Source organism: Nerophis ophidion, linkage group LG05 (genome assembly GCF_033978795.1).
Source record: "Nerophis ophidion isolate RoL-2023_Sa linkage group LG05, RoL_Noph_v1.0, whole genome shotgun sequence".
Taxonomy (NCBI): Eukaryota; Metazoa; Chordata; class Actinopteri; order Syngnathiformes; family Syngnathidae; genus Nerophis; species Nerophis ophidion.
Window position 1 is genome coordinate 18855426 of NC_084615.1, and position 16428 is coordinate 18871853.

Genomic DNA, 16428 nt, shown 5'->3' on the forward strand with positions numbered 1-16428 from the left:
AATTCAGGCGGAGCTGGAGGCCACGCCCCCTCCAGCTCCATGCGGACCTGAGTGAGGACAGCCTGTTTTCACGTCCGCTTTCCCACAATATAAACAGCGTGTCTGCCCAATGACGTTATAACTGTAGAATGATTGAGGGGGAGTTATTTTTTTATGTGGGTTTATCGTTAGGCAGTTTCATTAACGTCTTATCAGCGCGGTAACAACACACAACAACAGCAGTCATGTTTTCGTCTACCGTAAAGCAGATCGTCCGCCGTAAACAGCAATGTTGTGACACTCTTAAACAGGACAATACTGCCATCTATTGTACACGCGTTAACATCTACGGCTTTTAGAGAGTGCAGTGCACAACTACGCACACAAGAAGACGAAGCAGAAGAACGAGGAAGATACTGCTGTGGCGACGCAGAAGATGAGTAAGATGAAGAAATACGCTTGTAAGTTCCAAGCCGCAGCTGCGATTGGACCTGGATAGCCTTTGGGAAGAAGTAGTGCTAGTTAGAAAAATAGTGACAGAGAATAGAACAAGGATGGACAATTCAACAATGAGTGTTATGTGTGTGTGTATATGTGTAAATGAACACTGAAAGTCACGTATTTCTTATATATATATAAGAAATACTTGACTTGGTGAATTCTAGCTGTAAATAGACACCTCCCCTCTTAACCACGCCCCGCCCCAACCACGCCCCCCACCCCGACCCCCCACCTCCGGAAATCGGAGGTCTCAAGGTTAGCAAGTATGATCAACACTTACAAGTATAAAACTACTTTTTTAAAGTAAGCATTTCTTGCTTCAAGCATGAAAAAAAAATCATGATGCCGAGCGCATATCATCATGTCAAGATATTGGCCCTAGCATTTACTTAATTTAAGGATATTTTTCAACAAATTGAGCAAAAAGGTCTCTTTTTTTTCTACCAAGAATAGCGCACTTGTTATTAGTGAGAATATACTTATTTTAAAATGTATTTTTTGGTTCATTGAGGTCAGCTAATTTTACATGTTTTGGAAAGTCTTGACAAGCCAAATGTTCTTGTTCTATTGGCAGATCATTTTGCTTTGTTCAAATAAAATACCTCTCATTTTTGTATTTTTTTTTTCTTGTTATTGAACACTTGAGTTGTTGCAGTGTAGATTGTCACATCAAAACTAAGAATGAACACATGTGGAGTTATGCACTTGACAAAAGAAAGTGGAAATAACTGAAAACATGTTTTATATTCTAGTTTCTTCAAAATAGCCACCCTTTGCTTTGATACTTTTTCGCACACTCTTTGCATTCTCTCCATGAGCTTTAACAGGTAGTCACCTGTAATGGTTTTTACTTAGAGGTGTTCCTTATCAGGGCTGATTAGTGGAATTTCTTGCTTTATAAACGGGGTCGGGACCATCAGTTGTGTTGTGAATGAGACTGTGTCCAAACTGTTGTTGCCCCCATACCAATATTTTGGTACCGGTACCAAAATGTATTTTGAAACTTTTCGGTACTTTTTGATACTCGTATAATTAAAGGGGACCACAAAAAGATGCATTATTGGCTTTTTTTTAAACAAAAAATCTTCGGGTACATCAAACATTTGTTTCTTTTTGCAATTTAGTCCTTAAATAAAATAGTGAACATACAAGACAACTTGTGTTTTAGTAGTAAATAAGCAAACAAAGGCTCCTAATTAGTCTGCTAACGTATGCAGTGATATATTGTGTCATTTTCCATTCTATTATTTTATCAATTTTTACAAGTGGTAGAAAATGAATTATTAATCTACTTGTTCATTCATTTTCTACCGCTTATTCCCTTTTGGGGTCGCGGGGGGCGCCTATCTCAGCTACAATCGGACAGAAGGCAGGGTACACCCTGGACAAGTCGCCACCTCATCGCAGGGCCTCTACTTGTTCATTTACTGTTAATATCTGCTTATTTTCTCTTTCAACATGTTCTATCTACACTTGTTAAAATGTAAATAACACTTATTCTTCTTTTCTTTGATACTTTACAGTTTGAGATGATGCCACAAATTTAGGTATCGATCCAACACCAAATCGTTGCAGGAGTTTATAAACATAATATGCACTTTTTTTAAACGAAAGAAGATTTTGTGCGGCTAAAATATTGATGTACTCATACTAGTATCGACTAGATACGCCCTTGTACTTGGTATCATTACAGTGGATGTCAGGTGTAAATCCATCCATGGCATTTGTTTACATTCAAGAACCGTGAGGTATTTTGTCCTCCTACGGTGTGTAGTGAACCATGTTTAGCTATCCCTCGTCCTGCAGTGATAATGTTACTTGTAAGAAACTTACTTTATTTGACGCCATGGAGGCGAGGATTAGTGATTTAGAAGTAGCTACACTGCAGACTGCGGATGGACTTTAGCCACTAGCAAGCTAGCCATGTATTAAAGCACCTCTTCCTGAGGTCATTTCAGTGTTATTTTGCTTTTGAAGCCAAAATGCGTCTGTTCTCCATTTTCTACACCGCTGGTGTCAAACTCGCCCTTATTAAGGGCCACATCGCAGTTATGGTTGCCCCCAGAGGGCCGATTTTGACAGTGAATACAATATGAATATAAATGTGTATATATTTTACATGTCTTTTTTTTTTTTTTTTTTTACATAAGCTGTACAAAACCAACTCTTTAGATCGTACTCTATAATATTGGCAGCTGAGTTGCCACAATTTTTTTTTACTGCATATAAAATAAAAAAATACATGGATTTAAATTAAATAGAATGGGAAAACGATGCCACTGTTTTTTTACGTAAAAATTCATGCCCATTTTTTACACTGTATAATCTACAGTTGTTGTATAGCAGGGGTTACCAACGTGGTGAAGACCAAGTCTTTAAAATATTTTCTTGGATTTTCAAATTCTATTTGAGCTTTATCTCGCTTAGAATTAAAAATGTCGAGCAAAGCGAGACCAGCTTGCTAGTAAATAAATACAATTTAAAAAATAGAGGCAGCTGACTGGTAAGTGCTGCTATTTGAGCTATTTTTAGAACAGGCCAGCGGGCGACTCATTTGGTCCTTACGGGCGACCTGGTGCCCGCGGGCACCGCGTTGGTGACCCCTGTTTTAAATTGTATTTATTTACTGGCAAGCTGGTCTCGCTTTGCTCGACATTTTTAATTCTAAGAGAGACAAAACTCAAATAGAATTTGAAAATCCAAGAAAATATTTTAAAGACTTGGTCTTCACTTGTTTAAATAAATTCATTTATTTTTTTTACTTTGCTTCTTATAATTTTCAGAAAGACAATTTTAGAGAAAAAATACAACTTTAAAAATGATTTTAGGATTTTTAAACACATATACCTTTTTACCTTTTAAATTCCTTCTTCTTCTTTCTTGACAATTTAAATCAATGTTCAAGTACATTTATTTTTTTTTATTGTAAAGAATAATACATTTTAATTTAATTCTTCATTTTAGCTTCTGTTTTTTCAACGAAGAATATTTGTGAAATGTTTCTTCAAACTTATTATGATTAAAATTCAAAAAAAATATTCTGGCAAATCTAGAAAATCTGAAGAATCAAATTTAAATCTTATTTCAAAGTCTTTTTGAATTTCTTTTCAAATTTTTGTTCTTGAAAATTTAAAAGAAATAATGATTTGTCTTTGTTAGAAATATAGCTTGGTCCAATTTGTTATATATTCTAACAAAGTGCAGATTGGATTTTAACCTATTTAAAACATGTCATCAAAATTCTAAAACTAATATTAATCAGGAAAAACTACTAATGATGTTCCATAAATTATTTTTTTTTCCAAAATATTCGAATTAGCTAGTTTTTGTCTTTATTTTTTTCGGTTGAATTTTGAATTTTAAAGAGTCAAAATTGAAGATAAACTATGTTTCAAAATTGTATTTACATTTTTTCTGTTTTTTCTCCTCTTTCAAACCGTTCAATTAAGTGTTTTTTTTCAGAATTTATTCTCTACAAAAAGTAAAAGGAAAAAAAATGTACGACGGAATGATAGACAGAAATACCCATTTTTAAAAATATATTATATATTTATTTATTAAAGGTAAATTGAGCAAATTGGGATTTTCTGGCAATTTATTTAAGTGTGTATCAAACTGGTAGCCCTTCGCATTAATCAGTACCCAAGAAGTATCTCTTGGTTTCAAAAAGGTTGGTGACTCCTGTTGTATAGTGTTTTACTCTATATTGAAAGTGGATTTTACTGTAAACATTTTTACATGAACAGTTTTTTTCGATTACTTTGGAATCATAGGTCAAGCAGATATTTAAGTATTTATTTGAACAATAAAATTGTTTTGAAATGTATGATATATATTTTTTTTTATTAGAGATGATTTAAGTATAAATATATGTAATAGCACATTAAGTTTTGTAATACATTTATCAAGAAAAGATAAGGTACTTTAAAGTTAAAGTAAAAGTACCTATGATTGTCACACACACACTCGGTGTGGCAAAATTATTCTCTGCATTTGACCCATCACCCTTGATCACCCCTTGGTAGGCGAGAAGAGCAGTGAGCAGCAGCGGTGGCCGCGCCCGGGAATAATTTTTGGTGATTTAACCCCCAATTCCAATCCTTGATGCTGAGTGCCAAGCCGGGAGGTAATCGGTCCCATTTTCATAGTCTTTGGTATTCAGATATATGAGTGTGTTGCGGGCCAGATCTGGCCCCACGGGCTTTGAGTTTGACACGTGTGGTCTACACACTGTTTCTGCTTGTAAGTACTCAGTGTGTGCACTGCCGAACATGCTCATCTTCTCATAAACCCAGCAATGTCACGACGGCGGTGGGTGAAGATTGGTACTTTTTAGAGGCGGTATAGTACCGAATATGATTCATTAGCATCGCGGTACTATACTAATACCGGTATATTTTACTTCCCCAAGTCCAAACCTTTGCTCTGTACGGTACTTTAATGGCTACTATAACACTTCTTATGTGGGTTAGGAACTTAGGATCAATCTGGGTATATTTGAATGATTGGAAAATGTTATCTGCATGAATTTTAGCGGATTCACCACCCCGACTACAACAACGAGCTTACCCAGTTCCTGCCCCGCACCGTGGTCTTGAACAAACCTCCAGGAGCGCAGCTTGGCTTCAACATCCGCGGCGGCAAGGCGTCACAGTTGGGAATCTTCATATCCAAGGTCTGCTGCCCAGCGTGGGTTGAACGACGTACACCTTTCTGTTTCCTCACCATTGTTTACCACCAGGTGGTGCCAGACTCCGACGCCCACAGAGCAGGACTCCAGGAGGGAGACCAGGTCCTTTCAGTCAACGACGTGGATTTTCAAGACATTGAACATTCCAGAGTAAGTCCGGGTCCTGTCCTATATCCAATCCCATCTGAACTCCAAACAAAATAAACAGATAATTTGTTCTGTATTATTTTGAAATGCAACTGAGAGTAACAGGTGACGGCAAGAGACCACAACAGAGAAAACAATGTTCGTCAACACTGTTGAATTATTACGTCGCTTTTAAAAAGGGCAGGAATTCCATCCATCACTTTGAGCAAAACTGATTGCTCTAGCTCAGCGGTGAGTTAAGTCCTACAGTGTGCATCCTAGCATGTTAAAGGGGAACATTATCAAAATTTCAGAAGGGTTAAAACCAATAAAAATCAGTTCCCTGTGGCGTGTTTTATTTTTCAAAGTTTTTTTTCAAAATTTTACCCATCACGCAATATCCCGAAAAAACGCTTCAAAGTGCCTGATTTTCACGATCGGTATATCCACCCGTCCATTATCCTGTCACGTCACTGCGTGATGCCAATAGAAAACAAACATGACGGATAGAACAGAAAGATATAGCGACATTAGCTCGGATTTAGACTCGGATTTCAGCAGCTAAAACGATTCAACAGATTACGCATGTATTGAAACTGATGGTTGGAGTGTGGAGGCAGATAGCGAAAAACGAAATTGAAGAAGAAACTGAAGCTATTGAGCCATATGACGACAGACGGTGGCAACGAGGACGAATTTGGCGATCGCCTTCTAATTTAACGATTGCATCTTTTGACAACTGGTGCAACTTGAATCCGTCGATTGGTATGTGTTTGTTTGGCATTAAATGTGGGTGGAGGTAAAGGCTGGGTGCAAATATAGCTACAAGTGAGGCATAATGATGCAATATGTACATACAGCTAGCCTAAATAGCATGTTAGCATCGATTAGCATGCCGTGACCATGAGTTTTCCTTGCCCTTATGTGGGCCTACCGAGGATGTCGTAGTGGTTTGTGCAGCCCTTTGAGACACTAGTGATTTAGGGCTATATAAGTAAACATTGATTGATTGATTGATATGTCTGATTAGCACACTCCACGTAAGTCAACTTGAATCCGTCCCTGATCGTGTTGTTATACCCTCCGACGAGGCATAATGTCTCCAAGGTACGGAAAACAGTCGAAAAAACGGAAAATAACAGAGCTGATTTGACTTGGTGTGTGTAATGTGTTTGAGAAAATGGCGGATTGCTTCCTGTTGTGACGTCACGGGTGAAAGGTCATCGCTCCGACAGCGAACAATTGGAAGGCATTTGAATCGCCAAATTCACCCTTTTAGAGTTCGGAAATCGGTTAAAAAAAACATATGGTCTTTTTTCTGCAACATCAACGTATATATTGACGCTTACATAGGTCTGGTGATAATGTTCTCCTTTAAGCTATTCCTCGTCCTGGAAAGAATGTAGTTTATTTCCTGCCACGGAGGCGAGAATCAGTGATTGAGAAGCTGTTGAGGGACGTTAGCCACGAGCTCACTCGCAGGGATGCTAAATTGCGTCTTGGACGCTGTTGTTCACACATATATTTTCACGGTATAACAATAGTATTAAAAGCTCTGTCATTTTTATTATTTATCTGCTGTACTGTGCAATCCTAGTAAATAATAGTCATAATAATAAAGATGTATTATGTTGTAGCCGTGGGTGGATATGTAGGAACAATAAGTGGGCAGATCGGTTAACAATATACGAAACCAGTGAAGTTGTCACGTTGTATAAATGGTAAATAAAAAGAGAATACAATGATTTGCAAATCCTTTTCAACTTATATTCAATTCAATAGACTGCAAAGACAAGATATTTAATGTTCACACTGAGAAACTTATTTTGTTTTGCAAATAATCATTAACTTAGAATTTAATGACAGTAACACATTGCAAAAAAAGTTGTCACAGGGGCATTTTTACAACTGTGTTACATGGCCTTTCCTTTTAACAACAGTAAGTAAACGTTTGGGAACTGAGGAGACACTTTTTTGAAGTGGAATTATTTCCCATTCTTGCTTGATGCACAGCTTAAGTTGTTTAACAGTCCGGGGTTTTTGTTGGGCTATTTTAGGCTTTATATTGTGCCATATATTTTCAATGGGAGACAGGTCTGGACTACAGGCAGGCCAGTCTAGTACCCGCACTCTTTTACTATGAAGCCACTCTGTTGTAACATGTGGCTTGGCTGGCATTGTCTTAACGTTGCTTGGATGAAAACATATGTTGCTCCAAAACCTGTATGTACCTTTCAGCATTAATGGTGCCTTCACAGATGTGTAAGTTACCCATGCCTTGGCCACTAATACACCCCCATACCATCACAGATGCTGGCTGTTCAACTTTGCACCTGTAACAGTCCTCATGATTCTTTTCCTCTTTGGTCCAGAGGACACGACGTCCACAGTTTCCAAAAACAATTTGACATTTGGACTCGTCAGACCACAGAACACTTTTTCCACTTTGCATCAGTCCGCCTTAGATGGGTTTGCGCCCAGTGAAGTGTTTCTGGGTGTTGTTGATAAATGGCTTTGGCTTTGCATAGTACAGTTTTAACTTGCACTTGTGGGGCGGTATAGCTCGGTTGGTAGAGCGGCCGTGCCAGCAACTTGAGGGTTGCAGGTTCGATCCCCGCTTCCGCCATCCTAGTCACTGCCGTTGTGTCCTTGGGCAAGAAACTTTACCCACCTGCTCCCAGTGTCACCCACATTGGTTTAAATGTAACTTAGATATTGGGTTTCACTACGTAAAGCGCTTTGAGTCACTAGAGAAAAAGCGCCATATAAATATCATTCACTTCACTTCACTTACAGATGTAGCAGCCAACTCTAGTTATTGACAGTGGTTTTCTGAAGTTTTACTGAGCCTGTGTGGTGATATCCTTGACACACCATGCGGTACGGCCTGAGGGATCGGATGTCTGTGATATCATCGCTTACTTGCAGTGATTTCTCCAGATTCTCTGAACATTTTGATGATATTACAGAGCATAGATGGTGAAATCCCTAAATTCCTTGCAATAGCTCGTTGATAAATGTTCTTAAACTGTTCCACAATTTGCTCAGGCATTTGTTGACAAAGTGGTGACCCTCGCCCCATCCTTGAAAGACTGAGCATTTCATGGAAGCTGCTTTTATACCCAATCATGGCACCCACCTGTTCCAAATTAGCCTGTTCACCTGTGGGATGTTCAAATAGGTGTTTGATGAGCATTCCTCAACTTTCTCAGTCTTTTTTGCCACTTGTGCTAGCTTTTTTGAAACATGTTGCAGGCATCTAATTCAAAAGGAGCTAATTTTTATTGAAAATATGTTTCTCAGTTGGAACATTAAATATCTTGTCTTTGCAGTCTATTCAATTGAATATAGGTTGAAAAGGATTTACAAATCATTGTATTCTCTTTTTATTAACCATTTGCACAACGTGACAACTTTACTGGTTTTGGGTTTAATATTTTCATAAACCGTAAATTTTGTGCAATGTTTTCAGGCTGTGGACATTCTGAAGACTGCACGGGAGATCCTGATGAGAGTTCGCTTCTTTCCTTACAGTAAGTTTGCATTCCGAATCCACACAAAGACCACAAGCAACTCGTCTGTTTGGGATTTTTAATCTTACGGTGATCAAAAGCTTTTTCTTGAGGTGAATTCAACTGTTTGGCGTTAATGATTGATTTTTGCATGGTGAATAAAGAAAACTGGTGAAGAAAAGTAAGTGCATACTCACATTTTTATGCATCTGCTCTGAATGGGAAAAAATATTGGACACCTCTATTCTAAAACACTGTCATGCATTATTGTTTATGATGCGAAAAATGAAGATATTGGCACTCATACTAAACAAATAATCAAATTCATCATATTTAGATTTAAATATCATTCCTTAAATATGAAACATGAATATTTAGTATATGAATACAATTAAATAAAAACGTGAGTTTTCAGATGTTATTTTGTCAGTGAAATAATATACTTTTCATCACACGTATGCATGAACATTTTGAAAGAAAAAAAACATTTCATCAAAACCTGTATATATTATTGAAATATGGATTTTAAAAAGTCAATCATGATCAGAATCAGAAGTACTTTTTCAGCAGAATCCTATTCAAGAGCAGACATTATTTATTATTTCAGAATCAGAAATACTTTAATAATCCCTGCAGGGAAATTCAGAGTTTCAATAAGTACAATGGACTTAAACCAAACTGAACCAAATATAATAATTATGCATTTATTTACACGTCATCCTAATTGACGTGCTTAAATGTGATTATTATTATGAAAAGCGCTAAAGAAAATGGATGGGTCTTTTATAAACAATTTTAGGTGCATCTCAGTTTTTGAACATATCTTGGAAAATTTAATTAGTTACAGTTCTGTGTATGTATGTATGTATGTATATATATATATATATATATATGGTATATTTGGCATTTCTAAATGGGCTAAAAGGTTCACAATTGGTTTCTAATTCACAGTACTGCGAGTACTGTAGTTAGATTTAAAAAGAAAAATCGGTTGTCATTATTGTAGTTTACAGCCAATAATACCCGCAATTTCAGAAAAAAATTAACACTATACACTTCCAGAGCTTCTATGTTCCTTTTTGACTGTACTTAAATGTATAATAGACAGTATTTGTTATTCACATGTGAATTACGCTGTATAATAGACTGCATTTTATGTTATTCACTTGTGAAAAATGCTAATACTGTATTTGTTGTTCACATGTGAATAATGCTGTATTATAGACTGTATTTATGTTATTCACATGTGAATAATGCTGTATAATAGACTGTATATTATTCATGTGAATAATGCTGTATAATAGAAGGTATTTATGTTATTCACATGTGAATAATGCTGTATAATCGACTATTTATATTATTCACATGTGTATAATGTGTAATAGACTATTATTCACATGGGATTAATGCTGTGTAATAGACTGTATTTATATTATTCACATGTGAATAATGCTGTATAATAGACTATTTTTAATATTCATATGTGAATAATGCTGTATAATAAACTATATTATTCACATGTGATTGATGCTGTATAATAGACTGTATATTATTCACATGTGAATAATGCTGTATAATAGACTATTTGTAATATTCAGATGTGAATAATGCTGTATAATAAACTATTTGTATTATTCACATGTGAAAAATGCTGTATAATAGACTGTATTTGTATTATTCATATGTGAATAATTCTGTATAATAAACTATATTATTCACATGTGAATAATGCTGTATAATAGACTATTTGTTATTCAAATGTGAATAGTGGTGGCGACTTGTCCAGGGTGTACCCCGCCTTCCGCCCGATTGTAGCTGAGATAGGCACCCGCGACCCCAAAGGGAATAAGCGGCAGAAAATGTATGGATGGATGGACATATGAATAGTGCTGTATAATAGACTGTATTTATGTTATTCACATGTGAATAATGCTATATAATAGACTGTATAATGCTGTATAATAGACTATTTTTTTGTATTCACATGTCAAAAATACCTAAATGTTTGTCTATTGTGAGCAAACTGTGGTGGGGAATTTCCCCCAGGGATCAGTAAAGTACTTTCTATTATTTTCTAAATTTCAACATTAAGTTTGTGAACCCATTTAACTTTGTACATTATTGTACTTAATAAAGTTGCAGGTGGGTACAGAAAGTCATTTCTGTGTGGGAATAAAAGATATTCAAGGCCCACCATTTTTTTTACTCATACTTAAGTTAATACAATATTTAAGATTACTGCAGTATACACCTTTTATGTATGCATTTACGCTGTGCTCAAGTATTCCTGGCTCATTCGCTCTTGCTTTTTCAGACTACCAGAGGCAGAAGGAGAGAACCGTCCACTAGGTGGCGCCAGTGAGCCAGGAGTCAAAGACGCACTGAGTCAGAAGACGTCACAGTACGTCATTACCACCCCTGCTCACTTCCAACAATAGGTGACTGACACTATGTCACACTTGTACACACCGTGCCATCATCACTACGTCCGCCTTCAAAGTAAAGTCTCATGTAATACTGAATATGTACAAAATGTAAATGTTAGACAGCAGCACCAAGTTGTGAAAGCAAATCTACCACATGAAGCACATTGTCGGCTTTTTATACATGCAGTTGTAGCAAACATTTTAGTCGCCATCCTGTGTTTGCAGTAACTTTCTCAACACTTATTTTAATTCCGTGTCACATTTATATTTTAACAAACTTAAAACTTGCACCATTTCTTACATTGTTTTTAATGTACTGAGAAAAAATGTTTTATTTTTAAAATTGCTTCTTTATCATGATATTGTCTTATTTATGTTTTGAAATAAAGACACAAGTATGTATTTATATACGCAAGTACATTATTAAGAAGTATGGATTTATTGGTTCTAGTAGTGTAAGACATCTGTGTTGCTAAATCTTTTGCAATTTGTTCAATTAATAATGGAGACGTCAAAGAAGAAAGATGTAGGTGGGAAGCGGTGTATTGCGGCTGCCTTTAGCAACACAAACACAGCCGGTGTTTCTTTCTTTACATTCCCGAAAGATGACGGTGAAGCGGTTCCTTACCACATGTCAATCGGTAGGTTTCGGTGAGAAAAAGTTGGTTCTTACCGTAGACATGAGCAGAGAGCTTGCGTCATTCCTCCTACAGCTGCGGACTGGACTCTCTTGCCTCCTCCCACCGGCCGCCCCCGACCGTCGGATGCTTACACCGTGGAGGAGGGGGAAAAAAAATAACCTCAGCCCGGCTGCCTTCGCCTCGTCGAGAAACGTGGCTTCCCTCGGAGACACTGGCGGTCACCACACCCCTCCGGCTTTCAGGTACGACCATATAATCTCACTAAAACACTAGTAACACAATAAGCAGATAAGGGATTTTCCAGAATTATCCTAGTAAATGTGTCTAATAACATCTGAATCGCTTCCACTGCTGTCGCCTTTTTTTTTTCTTTTTCTAGTGCTTCACTCATCCACGAATCTTTCATCCTCGCTCAAATTAATGGGGAAATCGTCGCTTTCTCGGTCCGAATCGCTCTCGCTGCTGGTGGCCATGATTGTAAACAATGTTCAGATGTGAGGAGCTCCACAACCTGTGACGTCACGCGCACATCGTCTGCTACTTCCGGTACAGGCAAGGCTTTTTTATTAGCGACCAAAAGTTGCAAACTTTATCGATGTTCTCTACTAAATCATTTCAGAAAAAATATGACAATATCGCAAAATTATCAAGTATGACACATAGAATGGACCTGCTATCCCCGTTTAAATAAGAAAATCTCATTTCAGTAGGCCTTTAATTTTTTAAACAACACTTATTTTAATTTCATGTCACATTTATATTTTAATAGACTTAAAACTTGCACCATTTCTTGTTACATTGTTTTTAAAGTTCTGAGACATGTTTTTACTTGCTTCTTTATCATTTTGTCTTATATATTTATCTTTTGAAATAAAGACAAGTATGTATTTGTATAGGCAAGTACATCATTAAGAAGTATGGATTTATTGGTCCTTATAGTGCAAAACCTGATGAAGAAAATAGATAAATCTCGCCAAATTTTTTGCGTTTGTTTCAACACATTATGACTTATAAATTAACCTTGAAACTATCTTGCAAAATTCTAAGTTTGATGGCATTATTTGCCATGAACGTGGAGTTGTGGCGCTTTTTAAACAACTAATAATCTAAATACAGATGAGAATAATCAATTAAATGTCATGTGCATGTATGACATTATCATCATTTCATGACCTTTTTACACTTTTATAGTGAAACAAATACACCTTCAACTTATTAAATAAAAATATAGCGCTAAAGTTAAGATCCATGAAGGAAAGAAGAAATTGAATGAATGTTTATAACTGAATACATTCTTTTTTTTAACGAACTAAGTAACGTTAATGACAACCTTTTTCTAAAACACAGCATAGAATGTGAGATGTACGTTCATATAAACTAACCTGAAACGTCCATTGTGGAAGTTCTCTTCCAGCGGGTCCTCTTGACCCTCCCAGCATTTCCACACAAGCCCGTTTCATGGTTCAATACAGTTTTATTTTTCACAAAAGTCTACGGGTTGTTTTCCAGCAATTGTCAGCTCCAACTACCTCTCTGTGCCCGGTTTGCTGCTTGTACAGAGTGACGGGTGATTAGATAGCAAGGCCCAGCTGGGCCAACTACGCACCTGTCGCTGACGTCGCTGCCAGTCCTGGCACACCCCGCTTTGCTGTAGGCCCGCAGGCCACGCCCCCCTCCACATCCACATAAAAGGAAATGTCAAAATTTGAGCCATATTTATATAAGAAAATGTAAAAAATATAATAGACATGTCAATATTTGAAACCAATGTCCATATGAAATAAAACATACCTATTTGAGTAAAATGTCTTAATAATTAAAAACAAATGTATGTCTTTAAATATCCATCCATCCATTTTCTACCGCTTATTCCCTTCGGGGTCGCGGGGGGGCGCTGGTGCCTATCTCAGCTACAATCGGGCGGAAGGCGGTGTAAACCCTGGACAGACAACATTCACACTCACATTCACATTCACACACTGGGGCCAATTTAGTGTTGCCAATCAACCTATCCCCCGGTGCATGATATGGATGTATATTTTGCTTTAATTAGATTTGATCAAATTACTTGATGGCGTCACGTTCAACCCCCTCCACCCAATTATAGATGTTTCTATGCACAGAAACCGGACGTAGTGATGAAATATCCACTTCCCCGTACACACACGAACGACGTAACTCGCCCAAAGATGACGTAAAAGTCACATACGAGTCACGTTGTGTTTAGACCAAAGTCCCATTTGAAAAGATCACATATCAATCCTGATGTGGCCCAAATGCAAAAAAAAATCTGATCTCTGTCAGTTGAAGGCAAAACAATCAGATTTGGATTGGCAGACAGGGGTGCTGGTTCCTCTCTCCGCTGCAGGCCCGCAGGCCACACCCCCCTCCACATCCACATAAAAGGAAATGTCAACATTTGAGACACATTTATATAAGAAAATGTTAAAATTTGTGTGAAATGACTATATAATAGACATGTCAATATTTAAAACCAATGTTCATATGAAATAAAACATACCAATTTCAGTAAAATGTCCTAATAATTAAAAACTAATGTTTATTACGCCTTCTAATTAGATTTGATCAAATTACTTGATGGCGTCACGTTCAACCTCCTCCCCCAATACTGTTTTACCTTCCATCCATCCACCCATTTTCTACCGCTTATCCCTTTTGGGGTCGCGGGGGGGTGCTAACAATGTAGAATCCTGATTAATAGTTTTGATTTCAATATTGGGCAGCACGGTGGAAGAGGGGTTAGTGCATCTGCCTCAACAATACGAAGGTCCTGAGTAGTCCTAAATTCAATCCCGGGCTCGGGATCGTTCTGTGTGGAGTTTGCATGTTCCGGGTACTCTGGCTTCTTCCCACCTCCAAAGACATGCACCCGGGGATAGGCTCCTCCCACCTCCAAAGACATGCACCTGGGGATAAGCTCCTCCCATCTCCAAAGACATGCACCAGGGGATATGCTCCTCCCACCTCCAAACACATGCACCTGGGGATAGGTTGATTGGCAACACTAAATTGGCCCTAGTGTGTGAATGTTGTCTATCTGTGTTGGCCCTGTGATGAGGTTGCGACTTGTCCAGGGTGTACCCTACCTTCCGCCCGAATGCAGCTGAGATAAGCTCCACCGACCCCAAAAGGGAAAAGCGGTAGAAAATGGATGGAAGGATGGATTTCAATATTGATAAAACATTTTAAAAAATCATTATTTTGTCCATAATTGTGCAGCCTTACAATATAACAGATAAACGGAAACAATATCCATACATCCATCCATTTTTTCTACCGCTTATTCCCCTTTAGGGTCGCTGGTGCCTATCACAGCTACAATTGGGCGGAAGGCAGTGTACACCCTGGACAAGTCGCTACGTCGTCGAGGACGTAAACAATATATTTGTGCCAAATAAACTTTTTTATAAATGTAGAATGTAAATAAATGTGAGCCATTCATTTCCAGATAAGGAAAAATCTGAGAGAAATGTCAAGAGACAAAATGCTAACTTAATATCCATACTCCTTTTCGCTCCTAATGAACAAGAACATGTTTCAAAGTCCACTTAAAGGCCTACTGAAATGAGATTTTCTTATTTAAACGGGTATAGCAGGTCCATTCTATGTGTCATACTTGATCATTTCGCGATATTGCCATATTTTTGCTGCAAGGATTTAGTAGAGAACATCCACGATAAAGTTCGCAACTTTTGTTCGCTAATAGAAAAGCCCTGCCTTTACCGGAAGTATGTGTGCGTGACGTCACGAGTTGAGGAGCTCCACACATATTCACATTGTTTATAATGGGAGCCACCAGCAGTAAGAGCAATTCGGACCGAGCAAGCGACAAATTCCCCATTAATTTGAGCGAGGATGAAAGATTTGTGAATTAGGATATTGATAGTGAAGGACTAGAGAAAAAAAAAAGTGTGAGCGTTTCAGATGTAATTAAACGCATTTACTAGGATAATTCTGGAAGATCCCTTATCTGCTTATTGTTTTAATAGTGTTTTAGTGAGATTTTAAAGATTGTAAAAACATACCTCGAGGTCGGGTGGCTGCGGTGAACACCCAGTGTCTCAGAGAGAAGCCGAGGAGCCAAGCTCACAGCTGCCTTCTAAACAGCTGCTGCAGGACGATGACTAATCCAATGATGTCTCCGGTAAGACATATATCACAATTTCCCCATCCAAAAACATGCTGGCTTGTGTTAAAGCTTCACAACAAACAAAAAAACACTGGCTGTGTCTCGGTGCTAAAGACAGCTGCAATCCACCGCTTCCCAACTACATCTTTCTTCTTTGATGTCTCCATTATTAAATGAACAAATTGCGAAAAATTCAGCAACACAGATGTCCAAAATATTGTGTGATTATGCCATTAAAGCAGACGACTTTTAGCCGTAAGTGGTGCTGAGCTAATATTTCCTGACAGTCAGTGACATCACGCGTACACATCATCATTCCGCGGCGTTTTCTACAAGAAACTCGCGGGAAATTTAAAATTGCAATTTAGTCAACTAAAAAAGATGTATTGGCATTTGTTGCAAT

General features: G+C 37.6%; 2 protein-coding genes across 4 annotated transcripts in view; one reads left to right on the plus strand and one right to left on the minus strand.

Annotated features, from left to right (window-relative positions):
• Window positions 1-11640, plus strand: part of pdzd11 (PDZ domain containing 11) — a 48654-nt gene extending 37014 nt beyond the window's left edge. For all 3 annotated transcript variants that reach the window (XM_061900294.1, XM_061900292.1, XM_061900293.1), the window contains exons 3-6: window positions 5015-5155; window positions 5222-5320; window positions 8769-8829; window positions 11123-11640. In XM_061900294.1, coding sequence (XP_061756278.1) covers window positions 5015-5155; window positions 5222-5320; window positions 8769-8829; window positions 11123-11157 — 336 coding nt within the window. In that variant the 3' untranslated portion in view covers window positions 11158-11640. The remainder of the gene's footprint in view (window positions 1-5014; window positions 5156-5221; window positions 5321-8768; window positions 8830-11122) is intronic.
• The window catches only part of gdpd2 (glycerophosphodiester phosphodiesterase domain containing 2), an 80971-nt gene extending 64553 nt beyond the window's left edge, over window positions 1-16418 (minus strand). The window contains exon 1 of the mRNA XM_061900287.1: window positions 13258-16418. Coding sequence (XP_061756271.1) covers window positions 13258-13335 — 78 coding nt within the window. The 5' untranslated portion in view covers window positions 13336-16418. The remainder of the gene's footprint in view (window positions 1-13257) is intronic.
• Window positions 16419-16428: the final 10 nt, after the last annotated feature.